The sequence below is a fragment of the Anas platyrhynchos genome, chromosome 2, assembly GCF_047663525.1.
Source record: "Anas platyrhynchos isolate ZD024472 breed Pekin duck chromosome 2, IASCAAS_PekinDuck_T2T, whole genome shotgun sequence".
In the NCBI taxonomy this organism is placed as follows: Eukaryota; Metazoa; Chordata; class Aves; order Anseriformes; family Anatidae; genus Anas; species Anas platyrhynchos.
In genome coordinates this window covers 154,597,340-154,615,268 of record NC_092588.1, presented here as the reverse complement: position 1 = coordinate 154,615,268, position 17,929 = coordinate 154,597,340, and the positions used below count along the sequence as shown (strand labels likewise).

Genomic DNA, 17,929 nt, shown 5'->3' with positions numbered 1-17,929 from the left:
GAAAACAGTCGTAATCTCATCCTGTAGTATTTTATTGCTCTGATAAGCTTAGCGTTACCCACAGAGCCAGGCTCTGCAACAGCATGTTTTAAATTGCAAGCCAGCAATGGTAACTGTTAGGTCAAAAAACCTTTGCATAGTACACTGTGCTTCAAATTACAATCAAGGCTGTTGGTATAGTAAAAAGAAGCTTTTGCTTTGCAATTTTTCTGCTTGTTTGATATTAAAATGGCCACTGATACATAATGAAACCAAGAATTAGTGAATAGAGCAGCATTTCCCTGGCTGTCTTCTCAATGTCTCACGTGAATATGGGAAAGCCAGCATTTCCTGGACGCTGCGTGTTTCATCATGCTTGGGTACTGAGAACAGCCCCTTCAGCTACGGAGGGAGAAACCCTTCTTCCTCTTGATTCCTTCCTCCCACATGGTTCCCATTTACTCACACATCCCTTCAACTGTTTTTAAAATTGCTTTAGCAAAAGGTCACTGAAATTCCCACTTCTGAGACTGTTCAATTTTCCACTCCCATCGCCTAAAGTTTTTGTTAGAGGCACTGTGTGTGGGGAGGAAGGGCTGGGAAGAGAACAAAAGATGATGCTATCTGCCTTCTGCCTGCATGAAAGCAGATCTGTACTGGCACTGAGAACTCATTCTATGCATAGGAACTGTAGTGTGCAAAGAGGACCCTTGAGTTACAGTTAAAGAATGCTATCTTTTTGCTCTGAAATACGTGAGATGGCTGGGTAAGCGAGACCAGCTACAGAACAGGAACATGAGAAAATGAAACAGCTCTCGCTAATCGTGACCTTCAAATATCACAAGAAAAAGAATACAAAGATATTGCAGGAGCCCAGTTGTATTATTAAGTGCAAAATAAGAGCTGGGACAAAAAACTTCAGTCTGTGTTACAAATTTAAACTTCCTAACAGTCAAAGGTCATTAATGCATTTCTTTTTCAAGCCATTAGCTCTTAGCTTCAGTGATCTTTCTACTAACAAGAACAGGTAAGGGAGAATTTCCGAAGATGAAATGTAAACATTTGTATTAGTGCTGAGATCTCCTTTATATCTAATTATTAAGCAGAAGCTTGTCTGTTGTGTTAGTCATACAAGCTTATAATTAGAAACGTGTTGTAAAAAAATGGAATGGCTACTTTCAAACACCTTGTTTCTAGCAATTCTTCAGAACCTTTCCTTGCAGGCACCTCAACTGTTTGTTTATATTTTGCTGCTGTGTAAACTACTTCCTAGCAGCCCTTCCACCTTGCCCCCGTGGTTGTTTCAGAGCAGCTTGGTTAAAAATCTCTCTCTGTAGATAGATAGAAAGTTAAAGCACATCCTCTAGCATATGGATGATTTAAGACAGAGCCAATTTGTGACCTGGGTAGAACAAACATAGTTATAAAGGAAATATTAAGTCTTTGCACTGCTTTCAAAAGAAACCTTTCTAGACTAGATGATGAAATCTTTAAGAAATCTCTGGAAAAGCCATCTCATGTGCACCATCATTTTCATTTGGAGCCATGGTTTTAGGTGATTTGTCATACAATGTACAACGTAAATATAATTAGAGAGGAGGAGTTCAAAGTAAAGGGATCAATTACAAGTGTTCATTCACAATCACCACACGAGGGCCTGTCTTTGAACTTCAGCTGAACTCGTTTCTTTTCTCATCCTAGGATGCTTCGCAGCACTGAAGTGAATGTCAATCTTGCTTTTTTCCACCTCAGTTGATCTGTAGGATTGGTTCTGCTTCTCAATTTGAGCCTGTAATTTGTAGAGCTAGTAACGGATCCCTGAATCCACTTGATTCCACAGTGCAAATCACTTGCTATTACTAGAGAAGGCAGAGAATTAGCAGCTGTGTTGATTTGTCAGTACGCTGGAGTTTAGTTCCCTGGGTATTCAAATACTGCTGCAGCTCCCATACCAGTTCCAATGCACATTGACACAACACCATACGCTCTGGAACGAAAGAAGACGTGGAATTAAGAAAAATATCACGTTTATATCACCTGACCAGGGGAAAAAAATCCAATAAAAGTGATCGTTACTTCTGAGCCCGATTTACCCAGACACACCTAAGGTTAATCCCGTTGTTCAGTGCTCACCTTTTCCCTCTACGCTTCAATTCATTGAGCAAGGTGACAACTTGCCGGGCACCCGTACAGCCCAGGGGGTGCCCCAGGGCTATTGCTCCTCCCAGGGGGTTGACCTTCTCCATGGGAATGCCCAGCTTTTCAACACAGTACACAGCCTGGAAAGACAAAAGGGAAACGTTTCACAGGATGCTCTCACCTCTGTACCTCTGTTAGTTCTCAGCTCTCCTGCAATACTGAACTAGGAGGGCTGCACAGAAGGCTGGTGATCTCCACATACAAAGAAAGACAGCAAACAGCCAGGCCGATAATCCTAGGCAGGTCTAGGGGCTTCGGAAGATTTGTGCTCAAGATGAATTGAGCTCAAGTTATGTTTTCTATTACGTAAAATCCACACTGTTATGTCAGCTGCTCTGAAAGTATTAAAGTATTAAAATAATTAGTATTTATGGGCCTGACTAGTTAGACCGTTTTCCAGTGGAAAGCAGCAGAACTACATTACAAATCCAAAGCACACGAAGCAAGCAAAATCTATCAACTTCATCTCAAGCTGAGCCCACATACTTTCTGACTGGCAAGTCACAGATTTGTGGCCAACAAGTGACATTTCTGCATTTCATTAAGGACATGCAAATTGGTAAGTGCAACACATTCACACGGACACCACCCTGTAATAAGTTACAGCCTTGTGAAACAGCAATTTTGCAAGTGAGTATGAGAATACAACAATGAAGTAATCGTTATTATTTAGTGTAGATCTTTTTTTTTTTTTTTTTTTAAATCTTATGCTACACCTAAGCAATGCCCTGCTTATTTTTAGTTCAAGAAAATAGTCTGCATGTTTTTAACATTTGGCCAGAAGTGTAGTCAAATCTTCATTTTGAGATCAAGTTGAAATATATTTAGTTTCCAAGCAGCGTAACAACTCAACCAGAATGATCACTCACCTGGCTTGCAAAGGCTTCGTTGATTTCAAATATATCAATGTCATTTAGTGTCAGACCTATGGTTCAGAAAAATTAGGATTTAAAAAGGAGATATTATTGCCTTATAAGTACATTAAAGAGAATAACTCAAAGTCTTTCTTCATGAATTCTACTTCTACCCTGCTAACAACAACAAAGAGAGGACCTTGGCTCCCCGTTGGGTATCTACATTTGTATGTCTTTATGTGTACAAGTATCTAAAGACTGCAAAACCTCACAGTCCGTGGCATCATGTCACTGAGTGTGCAGTTTCCTTGGATTAAATGTGGTTTCTTTGGGGTTAAAGACCGAAGGGTATTTCGAGACAAAGATAAAACTATAGGCAAATGTGTAACCACAGTGCCGACAGCTGACCGCAATAATAATCGTGAGCCATAAAAGCTGCTCGACCCTGTGAGTGTGATAACAAAGAGGAAAGCCTGTTCCACTGGTCAGATGCCAAAATTGTAAAGAAAACCAAAACACAAACAAGAAAACCACACACCCACAGCCTCCTCACATTATGCGACAAGAAAACTAAACGAACTCTAAATCATTTGCCACATGCCGGCAGCTTGTTGAAGCTGTGCAGGGGTTTAGTCCTGAGCTTCTCACAGGTGAGTGAGGGGTAATTTGTGCCTCAGAAGCAAGCAGCATTACACCACCACCAGGCAGCATCTCTTTCAGGGTTCTATCTGCACGTGCTGGAATAATCACCTCAAATTTTAGTCCACAGGGAGCGATTCTGCCTTGTGCTGAGCAGCATGGTCCTTACCTGCCTTCTCCACAGCAGCAGGGATGGCGTAGGCTGGCCCAATGCCCATAACATCGGGCGGGACTCCGACCACGGCGAAGGACTTGAGCACCCCCAGCACCGGCAGCCCCAGCTGTGCTGCTTTGGAGCGTTTTGCCAGCAGAACTGCAGCTGCTCCATCACTGACCTGGCTGGCGTTGCCTGTTGGAAGAGATCTGTCACCACCCCTTCTGCCTGAGCACATGGTGCGACGGGGCAGGCGAGCCACGGGAAGGGCAGAAAATCGTGTCATTGAAGGCAGAGCTGACCTGCTGTGGTGCTGCCGTTCTCCTTGAAGGCAGGCTTCAGCTTTGCCAAGCCTTCCAGGGTGGTGGAGGGCCTAATCCCTTCGTCTTGGTGCACGGTGATTGTTTGTTGGTTGCCCTCCTTATCTTGGACAGTGGTCTTGACTGGGACAATCTCGGCTTTAAACAGTCCCAGCTGCTGAGCTTTCGCTGCTCTGTTAAAGGAAAGTACAAAAGTTAAAATAACCTGGAAGGGAACTGCAAGAAGTGATGCCAACAAGAGCAGTCAGAGGATGAATTCAGGTGTGACTTGGTACCAGGTGCATCAGCACTGAGCAGCAGATGGGAAGAAGACAAATACTGCTTTCTGTTAACGGGAAGACAGACTTCTGACCTCTGTCACAAGAAATACATCACTTATACGTTGGGCATCCCTCCCCAAACCTGGGTCACAGGAGCACACAGCGCTGTGCAAGATCCTGTTCTGTCCCCACTCACACCTTAGTGACTGACTGACCACCAGCAACCCACAGCCATCAGGCTGTACTTGTCCAGTGGTACAGTCACACCACAACTGGGAGAAAATAATCCCCATGTCCAAACATCAATTCCTATTTCTGAAAGTTTAAAACAGGGCGAGGCAGCTAAGCTTCTATGCAATACTAATGATCTGTGAGAAGTTGCAGAACAGCTAGAGTTTCACCCATTCCAGATTTTGTCCTACAAAAAACAAGCTGACTTTTAGACTGCAGACTTGAAGTATCATCTTCTGGCATTTAAATGTCATCTTTCAAATGATTCCAATTTGTGTTGCATAATTTATTGACTACACAGAAGGGAACCAGAAGTAAAGGTGCACAGAGGATTGGGTCTGGTCCAACCAGCAGGGAACAACTGACACAAGCAGACTGATGGAAGCGTGAAGAAGGCAAGTGGATAATTTATAATTAACTCTGAGCACATAATTTTAATCTTTCATACTAACAAGGTATTTAAAAGCCTCCACAGCAGAGACAATTTAGAAGATTTACCTTCCAGCAGCAAAGTGCCCTTTGCAGGTAATGCAAATTGGAGACAAACCTTGTTCTACTCCTTTATGCTGTTATTCATAAAATATAAATATTTAATATTGCCAAGAGAGATTAAGAGCCGAAGGAGAGATCAGTAACTCCACAGACATCCTGAGCCTGCAGCCAGAAAATCAACCCCTTCCTCATGTGAGAGGTGAGGATCGTGTTCACATACCCTTCTGCGCTATCAGGCAGTGAGAAAGCCTGGCATGCCAAGTTCCCTCCGAGCAGGGCCAGAATTTAAAGGTTAACTGCCTTGTCCAGCAGCTTCCTGCGTTAGATAAATAATTGGACCGGGGCGATGCTTAAACACAGTTCTGAAAGTTTAACTCCTTGATGCCAGCAACTTCAACGTCTCGCCCACTGCCCCTGGACTGCTGGTACCGCCCCAGGGATTCCAAGGGTTAGCTCACCCTGGCAATTATTTCACCTAAAGGAAGGGTTTTAGAAGTAGGATTGGGCTCACTTGGAGCCAAGCACCTGCAGCAAAGACAAGCCGCTCCTCTTATAAGCTCGGCAGCTCTCTGGAAGTGCCTCCTTTGAAATGCTCCCCCTCGGGGAAGCTTACTTCTGCTGTGATGCCCACGGTGGGTTTAAAATGACACCGAGCCAAAGCCACTGTGAGAACACTGAGCTGTCCACTGGGTTTGGGAACCTTGTGGCAATGGTGTCCTTCGCTCCATGGCAAACACAGCTGCACCCAGTGCTCAAAGCCTGCACGGCTGGTGGTGAGTGTGCAAAACCACACAGCTCCGGGCTCAGGCTGCCTCACCATGCCGCTGGGCTTTGCTCTGACCACCTCAGGCTTCTTTACTCACCGCTCAGTTGTGAAAGGCAAGATGAAGGCTGCACGTAACCACTTGCACAAAGTGCAATGTTGTTGTGTTTTTTTCCCCTATCTCTATGTGTTCTCTAACCAAAAAGGTGAAAATAAGAAGCATTTACTTTTGTTGGGAAGCCAAGGCAAAGGCGTCTTGCTTCTTGCGGGAAACTCCAAACTTCTCCGCCACATTCTCTGAGGTTATTCTGGGAAAAACAACATGAGAAAATTAACCCAATAATGTACCTAACGAAGCTGGAATTGTCTTTTATTGACAAGACGAGTTAGAAGCAGTGACTTCAGTCTCAAAGCTAACTGCTGACTGCTCAACCTGGACCTACTTGGCAGAAGCCGACCCTGAATCAAATCCAGTAACCAAAGCAAGGTCCAAATCTGCTCTCCTATCACACCACAGACTCCCCTCGGGGTCAATTTAAGAGCAACAAGGATGGCATCCACCTCTGCCAACGTGTGGCCATGCCAAGGGGGTTAACGAAGCTGGCAGGACAGGTACAGGAGAAACGAATTCGAGGCAGCTGTCGCCTTAACACCTTTAGCACTTCAGAGAACAGCAGAATATCCTTTTACAAGGAACCAGCTGCTTTGTTCTACATGAAAATTGAGATTATGAAATGCAACGGCATTTCCAGAAATCCTAAACACACAAAATGCTGTGATTCACAGTCTTTTGTATTAACAAAGCCACTGAGCTTAAGATATAAGGCAAGAAAATCGTCTATCAGAGCTGCTGATCTTCCCCACCCATCCCACACCACAGATCTTCTGGGCCAGCCCAGGAGGACGCTGACACCCACAGCCAAGCTCCCGGCACTCAGATCGGTGTGGAACAGCAGTCACAGGAGGATGGCCGACCTGGAAACCCCTCCGGGAGGAGGCACTCACCCCATGGGAATAAGGCAATCTCGAGCTTTGCTGTTCTCCATCATACTGGAGCTGATATCGCCAGGGTTATTGGCGCTTCTGAGGGACATCGTTTCCACGCTAAACATAGGGGAAAAAAAATGAAGTTACTGCCACTGCTTCCGTGCTACACTCATGGTGATTGCTCAGCTAGGAGTGATCGATGTCTTGACTACATTATTCCCTATTAATCTACAGAAGTGCAGCTGATAATTAAAAACTGGCTGAGGCAGAAGCTCCTCAGGCGTCAGTACAAAAATTAGCACCAAATTACACCGGGTTGCTAGCCTAAGTGGGTCCTTGTTCCATTAGGACAGGACACCAATGTCAACAGTTAATTTCTCATGTTTCCACAGTGAGGAAGGAGCTGCTAACTATTCTGGCACTTCTGCCTTCAGACGTAATAAGAAACCCAAGGTTCTTGGACTAGAGCTGTCAACAGCCAGAAAAAGGCCAGTTCCAGCTTAAAAACTGGTTGGCAGTGGAACAACATCGAGTATGAAGCAACCCATGACAAAGAGACTTCAGTGAGCTATGCACTGGCATTTTGCAACACGAAGAATTTCAGATGTGAGTCCCAGAGGCTGCAGCCTTTGACCTACAGATGAGTTAACAGATCGAAGGAACCCAATTTTACTGCACGAATACAAAGCCACCGCTTAGGACTTGCGAGCTTTTGTACAGTCAGTCTTAGGCCACGAAGCTGAAGATGCTTCACGGTCTGCTGCCTTCTGGGAACACAGATCTGCTTGGAAGGGATTTCTGACGCCTCATCCAAGACCTGCTGCAGGAGGCCATAAAAGTGCCATAAAAAGATGTTCTTACCCACAGGCCAGGCCAATGTCATACGACCCATTTCGGATGCCACCTGTAACAGCAGGGCACAAACACTCTTTATTATCGTTAGGAGCCAAAGCGCTTGGATTCCAGCTGCAGTTTTGTGACCACCTGATGCATTCACTACCCGTGGAAGGGGCTTTCGCTCCACACTCCAACATAAGCCAAGGAGCTGATGTGGCTGAAACTAAGCACAACCTGACCTGCCAGCAGGGAGGACGGGATTGACCCTCAGAGAAAGAGCCTGATGTGGAAGTGATGATTTAAAGAACTCGTTCTCAGATGACCAAGGTATTTCTCTAAGGGTATCTTATGTATCTCAAGGGTACGAGGTGTATCTGTAAGGGTATCTTCGTATCTCAAGGATATGGAAGCATTCAAGTCAACACCACACTGAGAATTCCTAGCAGCAGAAGGCTTTATCACTGTTTTTACTGCTCAGAGGGACTGGAGAACAAATGACCAGGATAAAGGAGCACTCGTAGCAGGGCAGGCATCAACGTCAGCCCGAGTGCCCGTGCACGCTTACCAGCTATATTGATAATGGCCTGCAGCCCGGAGGAGCACTGCCGGTTGACACTCGAGCACGGCACCGTCTCTGGGATCCCACTAGGACATGAGAGAGTGTTAAAGACCACACAACAAACCAGACTGCTACAGAGAACACGAAGCCTCTCAATTAAACTATAACCCTCACGCTCAACTGATCCCAATAAACGCTTGTTGACCTATTTGGACCTGCACCAAGACAAAGCAAAATTTGTGGATAATTTCCAAATGGAATTGCAGGTGGCTCCGTGCGCTGTTTCCCCACAGGTCTACCTTGGAAAGCCCTCTGTAAGCAGGGCCCTCTCACAAGTCTAGCTCCTGAGCTCTGACCAGAGCCAGAAACACTCAAAGGCTCTGCAATGTTGCTAATTGCTGCCTGTGCCCCTCCAAAGCAGCGTCTGTAAACTGCTTTAGCAGAAGGACACATCAGGGGCAGCCCGCAGAACGATGTCTGCATGGAAAGGGAGGCCGTTCCCCGCAGCGCCGCCCGGTCCCTGCCAACAGGGCTGGCTGCTCCCAGCAGGGCTCTCCGAACGCTCGATCAAAGTCTGATTTCTGGGCAAAAGGTGACCCGCTGGAAACTCCTACGAGCTCACGAGCCTCATCACGACCTCTCACCCAGTGCTGCTCGGCAGCCGAGGCCCAAGATGAGAAGAAACTTTGATATGGTTGAGAGCTTACCTTAGAAATTGTGCAACTCTCGCAACCAAAGCGCCAGCTCCCGGCTGCAGCACATTCCCTGCGTGCAAATATAAGATTGGCATCAGTCAGCTGCACTGCCCCCGCTACCTGCTGCAGACACCAAAGGGACAAAGCCCAGCCACTTCATGGGATGGTCATCAAGGATGTGTTAATTTCATGAGCACAACAACGCCACGCGTTAACCCCTTCCGACCCCCACAACACCCACAAGCCCCCCGTGGACCTGTCCTGGAGTCTGAGGGCGACCACTCACCCACACAGATGTCCCCCAACACCTCCGGTCGAAGCCCGACGTCCTGCAGGACAGCGGTCATAACGGCAGAGAGCAGCTCATCGGGTGTGGTGTCCTGCAAGCACACAAATACACGTTATAGGGCCTTAAAAGCGACTAGGATGAGTTATATGGCACGAGCATGCAGAGAAGGTAGAATTTCTTCTGTTCCCTCATCCCAAGATGACCCCAAAGGGCAGCAGCCGGACCCCACCACCCACATCCCGCTGAGTTACTGTGGGGATTTCTGCCCCAGCAGCGCGTCGCACACGCCTGGAGCAGGTTTTGCACAACTCAGTGACTTCGGTCACTACCACTAGAGTTTTGTGGGCCGTTATCGACCCCGAATTCAACACAGCCCCTTGAAAACCTACAAAAACACAGGCAGCTTGGCAACACCTCGTGTCCCACCACCACCACCTCCGCTTGCAGGTGTCGTGGCTGTCCCGGGGCTGGGTTTGGGGGAACGTGGGGCGAGGAGAACAGGCTGAGGAGGACAAAAAGCAATTAGACAACGTTTGGGGTTCCCTCAAACCCCAAAATGCTGCTCCTGAGGCACGGCAAGGCGCAGGCAGGTCCAGGAGCTCCACACAGGGCAGGAAGGTGAGGGAGATGTTTCCTCACCGCAGTTCCTCAGGGAACCGGGGCTGTTGGGCTCTGTGGGGCAGGACACAGCGGGGTCAGGCACCCCACAGCAGCCTGTGGGGCTGGGGGGGGCTCTTGGTGGCAGCTCCGCACCCCAAAAACTAATTTTATTTCCCTGGTGGTTGGCGAGTGGTGTGGGGGCAAACCCTGAGGGGTCGGTATTTAGGGGAAAGGCAGCTCCCCGAGGGACGAGTAAGGATTGGGGGGGGATCCGGAGGCGCCCCGCAGATTTAGGGCGTGAGGGACACCCCAAAATAAATAAATAAATAAATAAAGCAAATCCCTACCTTGAACCCCCCGCGCTTGGCTCGGCCGATGGCCGTCCTCCTGCCGTGCACCACCACCACATCCTCGGGACACGAAGCTCCCCCGGGCCAGCTCCCGCACGGTGCTGCCCTCACGGCGGCCGGGGGCTGCCCCGCCAGGTGCCCCAGCACCGCCCGCACCCGCCTCAGCGCCCCGCTGCCGCTGCCCGCCGCCATCTTGGCTTCCCCGCCCGCCGCCGCCGCCATTTTCACGCCCCCCGCCGCGGGCAGGGAGGGGGCGGGGTTTGGTATGGATACGCCTGGTTAATTTGCATAACCACGCCCACCTGGCTCGTTGGCCCCGCCCCCTGGTTGGGCTCGGGGGTGGAGGAGGAAAAAGGGGGGAAGGGATTGGGATAAGGGAGCGAAAGGGAATTAAAATTAAAAGGTTAAAGAAAGAGTTAAAATTAAAATTAAAAAATAGAAATTAAATTAAAAATTAAATTAAAATTAAAAATTAATAGTAAATTCTGTGAGATAGTCCGCTGAAAGGAGAAAATGCAAATGGATGGAGATAGGGATAAATGAATGAATGAAATGAATGAATTAAATTAATAAAATAAATGAATTAAATGAATGAAATTGAAGAAGGCAGAAATAAAAGAGCCCGCCCCAAGCCTCCTACTGTGGTGTACCACCAGGCCAATGTGACCATGGAGATCACAGAATCACAGAATTTCTAGGTTGGAAGAGACCTCAAGATCATCAAGTCCAACCTCTGACCTAATGCTAGTCCCCACTAAACCATATCCCTGAGCTCTACATCTAAACGTCTTTTAAAGACTTCCAGGGATGGTGACTCCACCACTTCCCTGGGCAGCCTGTTCCAGTGCCTAGCAACCCTTTCCCTAAAGAAGTTCTTCCTAACATCTAACCTAAAACTCCCCTGGCGCAACTTTAGCCCATTCCCCCTCGTCCTGTCACCAGGCACATGGGAGAACAGGCCAACCCCCACCTCGCTACAGCCTCCTTTAAGGTATCTGTAGAGAGCGATAAGGTCGCCCCTGAGCCTCCTTTTCTCCAGGCTGAACAATCCCAGCTCCCTCAGCCGCTCCTCATAGGACTTGCTCTCCAGGCCCCTCACCAGCTTCGTCGCCCTTCTCTGGACCTGCTCAAGCACCTCGATGTCCTTCTTGTAGCGAGGGGCCCAAAACTGAACACAGTGCTCGAGGTGCGGCCTCACCAGAGCCGAGTCCAGAAGCTGGCGAGTGCCATACATGGTGGGGTCCCAGTCTCAGGGCAGAGCCCCTGAGGAGGGAAGGACACAGAGGGGTGGCCGCGCGCCCGGCAGACACAGAACACGACACTGGAGCCTTTTTCCAACGGGAGGAAAACGTTTCTCTGGGATACACGCGGCAACACCGCACGGAGAGCGGGGACACGGCCCCAGGAGGGCCCCCCCCCCGCTGCCCCGGGTGCGCCGGACAAAATAAAATATACATATATAAAAAACAAACAAAAAAAAAAAAAACAAAAAGGAAATTTACATGGCATAATATTACATTCTCTTCTAGTTTTCATTTTGTACATCAGAACACTGCGAGGGTTTTTTTGTTTTAAAAAAACACAAAGGCAAAGGCACCTGAGGAGCGAGTCGCACTCACACGCGGGCACTCACACACAGCCTTGCACACACAGCCCTACACACACCTCCACGGACACACACACACACACAAACCCCATCACACATGAGCCAGGGGGCCCGGCTGTCCCAGGGAGGCTTTTTGGGGTGCTTTGTGGGGCTGACGAGGCCCCAGGGAGCGTTTTTGGGAGGGTCCCCCTCAGCCTCCCCCAGCGCTCGGGGCAGCGCGGCCGAGCCCGCGCTTTTGTTCTCGAGGCTTTGGAGAAAATATTCAGCTCCCATCCACCCCTAAGGGGCGAAAAATCAAAGCTGAACAGGTTGGGTGAAAGGGGAGAAAAGAGCATTAAAAACATTTTTAGCTTTCCTGAAACACTCTTTGTTCATCTGACAACCCCTTATTTGCCAACACGTTTTTTCTTGTGTGTTTTTTTTTTTAAATCCATCCTCTGGAGCTAACCAGAGTGATGGATTTGGTCCTATTCACAGAATAAAATTCTTTCTTTCCCCTAGAGGAAGGAGGGGACAGCCCAGAGAGCCGGCATCCAGCGCCCTGGTGGCCAGGCACAAAGCTCGGGTAGGCACCACCAACCTCTGCAGCTCCTGGACACACTTACAGGGAACCCTTCTGGCTATTTAATTTGCCCAAACAGCCCCAGCCTTTTCTTTAACTGAAATAATTGTGGTTTTTGCCTCTCTCTCTGGAGCTGCAGACGAGGAAATGCTCCCAGTGCCAACGCAGGACGACTCGATCTCTCCCGCCCAGGACTTAAGGATGTGCAAAGTCACACGACCAGCCCCGTTCTCCATTTCCCTTTGCTCTGAGCTACACATCTCATTTTCAATGAAAAAACAACATTAAAATAAAATAAACCTGGGTTTGACATGCTGGCCTGAAGCTGACACCACCCTGGGAACTGCTCGTTTAACCTCTGCTGAGCCGGGTGGAAACAGCTAACGCAGTGAGGAAGCAGGAGATGGGGCAATGCAATTAATTTGGGCAAAATGAGCCAGATCTGGTAAATTCATCGCCTCCCATGGCCTCTCTGCTTGCTCCCCACGGGGTAGTAGTGTTGGTTGGGGGCCGTAGCCCAGCTCTGCTTTAAGCTTTCCCAATTTAACCTCCACCTCCCGAAATACTGCAGAAGGGAGCCCGGCTGCACGCCATCCGCGCAGCTCTGCGGCCCCAGGCTGCGGCTTCATGCTGGCGCAGCCCCGCGGGTGCTCCCTGCCCGATTTGAGGCAAAATCAGAGGATGCGGAGGCCCGGCCGTGCCCCCGCAGCTCCACACGCACACGTACACGCACGCACACGAAGGCAAGAAACTGCAGAAACGCGCCCGGCTCCCTGCCAGGCACCGCGATTGTAACCGCTTAAGGCACAGGACAGGAGCCAACGCCACCTCCCTGGCGAGGCCACCCGGTGTCACCACCTCCGAAAGGTTCCTGTCCCCTGGTGGACACCGGGTCCCTCCTGCTCCACGCCCTGAGGATCATCTCCAGCTGGGCTGAAGCTCTGTTCCTCTGCGGGGAGCGGCGCTGGGTGCTCAGCATCCCATTCCTCCGCTGGTCCCGAGGATGAGGAGGGTGCTCCGGGGAAGCCCTCGGCCCCAATTCCCCAGCGGTGGCCTCCAGGTCCCTAGCGTGCCTTCCAAAAATCCCACAAGGCGGCAGCCACCGAGCGAGAAAGGACCCAAGCGGGGAGCCACCAAGCAAGGACGAGCCCGGGGCTGGAGGTGTGAAGGGCAGGGTGCCAAAATAAAAAGGGGCCGCGGGTCTGGCGGCCGCCCCCTGTCCCATCAGCGTTTCCCCAAGCCGCCGCCCGGGGCTCAGAGGCCGCAGTTGACGAAGGGATGCCTCAGCAGGTCCTCGGCCGTCGGCCTCCGCTTCTCCTCCACGAAGATCTGCTTGAGGAAGTTGCGGCAGGAGCTGGAGACGCCGTCGGGGAGCTGGGGGTTGGTGGGCTGTGTGGCAATCTTAAAAATCGCCGCCATGGCTTCGAACTCGGCCCAGGGCGGCTTCTCCGTCAGCATCTCCACCACGGTGCAGGCCACGCTCCTGCAACGAGACGGCAAGACCACCGGGGAGAGCAGACTTGTGAGATTTGTCCTAAAATGGGTGTTTTTTTCTGCCCTGCTTTAACTCAAGATTAAGCTTCGTGAAAAAAGATGGTCGAGAATGCAAAGCACCTGATGGGAGCAACCCCAGAAGGAAAACCCCGATGAGTTTAGACACCCCAATTTCAGTAATAGGATGTTGTTCCCCAAAGAGTTGAGCCAGAATGAAAGCTGCTTGCCTACAGATTTACGTCTGACTTTATCCCCGTTTATTGGCAGGCCAAGTGGAGTTATCCCTGCTCTTTGCAGCTCCAGCTGCCATCCTCCAGAGAGGCCTCAAAATATTCGGGAGCACCCAAAGATTTTGGGTGTCTTCGTGTCTGAGCCGCACGCAAACACCCAGCAGCCGATTTCAGAGGCTGCAAAAAGATCACGCCGAGCCTCCAAGCTGGGCTGAGTTAACCTAAAAATGGGGTGACCAGAGCTCAACAGCTCATCTGGCAAACCCCGTCCTCACACACCGGGCATTTTGAAAGCAAGCTGTGGTCTTGTGTGCTCCTCTCCGGGGGCTTTCAGCTAGGATTTGCTCTCTCTGGGTGTCTGCATGTTTGATCCTGACATTCACCTCCCATTTCCATCCCTTGCATCCTTTCCATCTTCCAAAAACGTGGCAGTGGGGGGTTTTATCCTGCTCCTTACCACACATCAGCTTTCCTTCCGTAGCCTTCTCCGCTGATGACCTCCGGGCTCATCCAGTACGGCGTTCCCGTGACGGATTTAATCCCGGTCCCAGACATGCAGATGGTCTGGATACGTTTGCTGGCCCCAAAATCTCCAAGTTTCACATTTCCAGCAGAATCTCGCAAAATATTGGCACCTGGGGACAAGAAGCAACAGCAAAAACACCGAGTGATGAAGCAGCAAGCTGAACTGAGCAGCCACAGCAGGAAGAGCAAGGGCAGAGGCAAGGAGGTGGATGTGAGGGAGCCCAAAGGGCTCGGCTGGGGCTGGACTCAGCTGTAGGATTTTACAGCCCTCTCTCCTAGGCAGCTGCTCTCCGGGAGAGCAGATTCCCTCCAGCTCTCCTGGACAGCCTCCAGATTTTTAGAAAAGTGGAGATCTGCCAGCCGTAAAGGCAGGTAGTTTCTCTTAAGAGTACCTGGTCTGGGCATCCCAGGCAGGAAGACAGAACAAGAGTTTGGTTCCAGCTTGCTCAAGATTTTCATGGTTCAAGAGGCAAAGAGGGGGCAAAAATAACTTAAATACCAAATATCTGCTCTGTGTTTTGCACAAGAATTATGTTGGGGCACGGTGAGGCTGGGCTGAAGAAACCTACGGAAGCAAGAAGCTCCCCTGCGTTCCCTACTCACCTTTAATGTCCCTGTGGACAATCATATTGCTGTGCAAGTAGAAGACTCCCTGCAAGATCTGCCTGGTGTACTTCCGAGTGACGTTCTCCGTCAGAGCACCGTACGCTTTGAGCTGGTCCTTTATCGAACCCTGGCGAGAGGAAACATCGGGCAGCAACCGTAAGGACCAGAAGAATCGGGTGCATCACGTCACAGTGACCTTATGAACTTCCCTGACCACCACATTTCTCAGCTCAAATAAAAAACCCAAGCCATTCTGTTGGAGAAATGGCAAGATAAACATCCAGGAAGCGCTGAACAGAGCAAGGATTTGACCCCAGTGCCTCAGACACCAGTGGAAAAAGAGGAACAGCCTCTGGCAGAGATCAGTGCCACCCTCTGCCAACAGCACGGAGCTTGTTCCCCCTCTAGTGGCTCGCCTTCACCAACAGCTCATGGACAAGGGACGCACTAATGAGGAGCTTCTAATCAGGTGAGAATACTCTTCACGAGCTCTTCATGGTTGTCACCTTCTGTGAAGCCTTTCTCCCAGTTTCTTTTGGGGCTGGTGGCAATCCTGTGGCTGGGGATCTCCCTTCCCTTTCACGGTGTTGCTGAAGTAAGCTGGGATGCTCGGAAATTATCCCCTCCTGCACCTCGTGGGCAGGGTGTCCTCCCTCACCCTCAACTCTGCAAGCTTCCTTATCCTGGGGGACATCAAAAAATGAAGCCAAAGAAGGGAAAACAGGGTCTTCAGGACGTGTGGTCAAAGGGACCGTTCTGTTTTCCAAGCATGAACTGAAAATAAGAGGTGAATGGTGCAGGGTACAGCAGGAAACACACAGCTTTGTAACAGGGCTGATCACCAGAATGCCAGCCTGGTGGTGCACCCAAGCTTTGCCCCCTGAAGATTTTACCATGCTAGCTGTGTATGATCAGAAACCTGGCCACATCCAGCAGTTTGGAGCTGCTCTTCTGTGAGCTTTGGGAGCTCAGCCACTTCCACTGCCACTGGAAACCAAAGCCCTGAGCTGCTTTTGTGCAGTAAACCATCCCCGTGGCACTGAACTCAATCTGTATTTGGTCAGAGCTCTGGTTTATCGCAAAGAAAACAAACCCTCAACTTCCAGCCTTACTGGACGCTGCCCCAGCACCAAACGGTGGTTTCCTGGCTGCTAACAAACACCAGCACGCTGCAGAACGAGCAGCAAGGGTGCTGCTGGAGCTTCTGGGCTTTTCTTTTTGGGGTCTGAGCCTTGTCATAAGGCCTGGAAGTGATGTGCCTGTCCCCAGGGACAGAGGCAGGACGGTGCTTGGAAGGGGCTCGAAGGCATGAAGCCCACCTGATTCGTGACATGTTCGGAGAGCCTGCAGCACATTTACTAATGACCGGAATTATTTGTGACCAGGTGACTTCCAGTCCCCTCTGACCTTACAAACAAGGCCTGAACAAACAAGGATTTATTCTTCCACGGGCTGGGGGATGAACCCAGCTGGGCAGGCAGGACGTAGGAGAGCAGCTCGCCCAGCAACGCCAGCAGTTGTGCTGGTTTATACCATGCAGTGACTTTGTCCAGCTGACTCTGATGCAACCTGCGTCCTTACAGAGATGTTCAACTGATGTGTGTGTGCTCTCCAGGCTCCCTCAGAGCTTCCTTTTCCCTGGAGCTATTTCACCCCGTGTGTCAGCAAAACCGCAGAGTTAATCCCCTCCTGGTAGGTTGGATCGTGCTACCAACACAAGGTTCAGTCCTGAGCAGGAGAAGGCTTACCAGTGAGTAACGCTGGGTTGAACGCACACGTGCTGAAAGCCTGGAATAATTGGTGACAGCTGTGGGTGGACAGTTGTGCTATTAACGTGTCCTGGAGGGATTTGTAATAAATACTTAAGGATGGGCTCAGGCCGCAGAGCTTGGAGCCAGATCTGGAGCACGTCCCACATTCACCACGTTCAGATTGCAGGCTGTGCACACACCCTTCCCCAGGATCCAAACCCGAGACCCTTCCAGGCTTCTGATTTGACCCGCTGCACCTTGAGGGGCCTGACCACGACACCTGGCTCGATCTGAGCTCCCCCAGCTCCTGGGGGTGCTGGGATGCAGTGCTTTGCTTTGGCTCATCAGATAAACTTGACAGCTAAGCTTCACTACAACACCAGATGCAAATTTCTCCAAACTCCATGGCAGTGTAGGTCATGACAATCCTCAGCAGGAACTGCACTTACCCCTGGCATGTATTCAACAAAGATTGACAGCTTCCTCTCCTCGGGATCCCGCAAACACCCATAGTACTGCACTATCCTGTCGTGGCGGAGAGTCTTCAGCAGCTGGATCTCACACTCCAAAGCGTTCACCTCCTGCAACAGGACAGACACACTGCGTGAGAGGTGTGCTCAAGGAGTTTTTTTACCCTCAGCCTCCAGCCCACAGCCCCACAGAGCATGGTGCTGCCCTCACACTCACCTTACTTGTCTCTTGACTGTCAGGGTCAAATGGCACCTGCTTCACCGACAGCTCTCGGCCCGTGTCAGCATCATAGCAGAGGTAAACTTCCCCAAAAGCTCCTCTTCCAAGCAGCTTCCCCAGCCTCCAGTTCACAGGTGCCTGCAGGGCTGTAGAAAAGGAGAGGGTTGAGAGAAAAGCACAGCAGGGAGGCTTCAGCACCGACCCCACCAGATGCACATCAGGCCTGCAATGATCCCAGCAGGGCAGGCAGCGAGCTG

General features: G+C 50.2%; 2 protein-coding genes across 3 annotated transcripts in view; both read right to left on the bottom strand.

Annotated features, from left to right (window-relative positions):
• Positions 1 to 11: 11 nt before the first annotated feature.
• Positions 12 to 10,453, bottom strand: ACAA1 (acetyl-CoA acyltransferase 1). The gene is made up of 12 exons (XM_038174712.2): positions 10,206 to 10,453; positions 9,256 to 9,349; positions 8,982 to 9,039; positions 8,281 to 8,360; positions 7,740 to 7,782; positions 6,897 to 6,995; positions 6,119 to 6,199; positions 4,128 to 4,318; positions 3,841 to 4,020; positions 3,048 to 3,103; positions 2,113 to 2,258; positions 12 to 1,966 (listed from the first exon to the last, which is right to left on the bottom strand). Exons 1-12 carry the CDS (start codon positions 10,428 to 10,430, stop codon positions 1,891 to 1,893), a joined length of 1,329 nt encoding a protein of 442 aa, XP_038030640.1. The 5' UTR covers positions 10,431 to 10,453; the 3' UTR covers positions 12 to 1,890.
• A 1,083-nt stretch (positions 10,454 to 11,536) lies between these two features.
• Positions 11,537 to 17,929, bottom strand: part of LOC101795869 (mitogen-activated protein kinase kinase kinase 3) — a 65,576-nt gene continuing 59,183 nt past the window's right edge. For both annotated transcript variants that reach the window (XM_027450359.3, XM_027450362.3), the window contains exons 13-17: positions 17,670 to 17,818; positions 17,432 to 17,563; positions 15,229 to 15,358; positions 14,558 to 14,735; positions 11,537 to 13,859 (exon numbers count right to left, since the gene is read on the bottom strand). In XM_027450359.3, coding sequence (XP_027306160.1) covers positions 13,631 to 13,859; positions 14,558 to 14,735; positions 15,229 to 15,358; positions 17,432 to 17,563; positions 17,670 to 17,818 — 818 coding nt within the window. In that variant the 3' untranslated portion in view covers positions 11,537 to 13,630. The remainder of the gene's footprint in view (positions 13,860 to 14,557; positions 14,736 to 15,228; positions 15,359 to 17,431; positions 17,564 to 17,669; positions 17,819 to 17,929) is intronic.

Bases quoted from the DNA above. Each gene is read 5' to 3' on its own strand.
- ACAA1 (XM_038174712.2), bottom strand. From the start codon at position 10,430: ATGGCGGCGGCGGCGGGCGGGGAAGCCAAGATGGCGGCGGGCAGCGGC. The intron at 6,996-7,739 runs GTAAGAACATCT...CCCTATGTTTAG, and splicing joins GACATTGGCCTGGCCTGTGG to CGTGGAAACGATGTCCCTCA. The intron at 3,104-3,840 runs GTAAGGACCATG...TCTGAACCATAG, and splicing joins TGCTGCTGTGGAGAAGGCAG to GTCTGACACTAAATGACATT.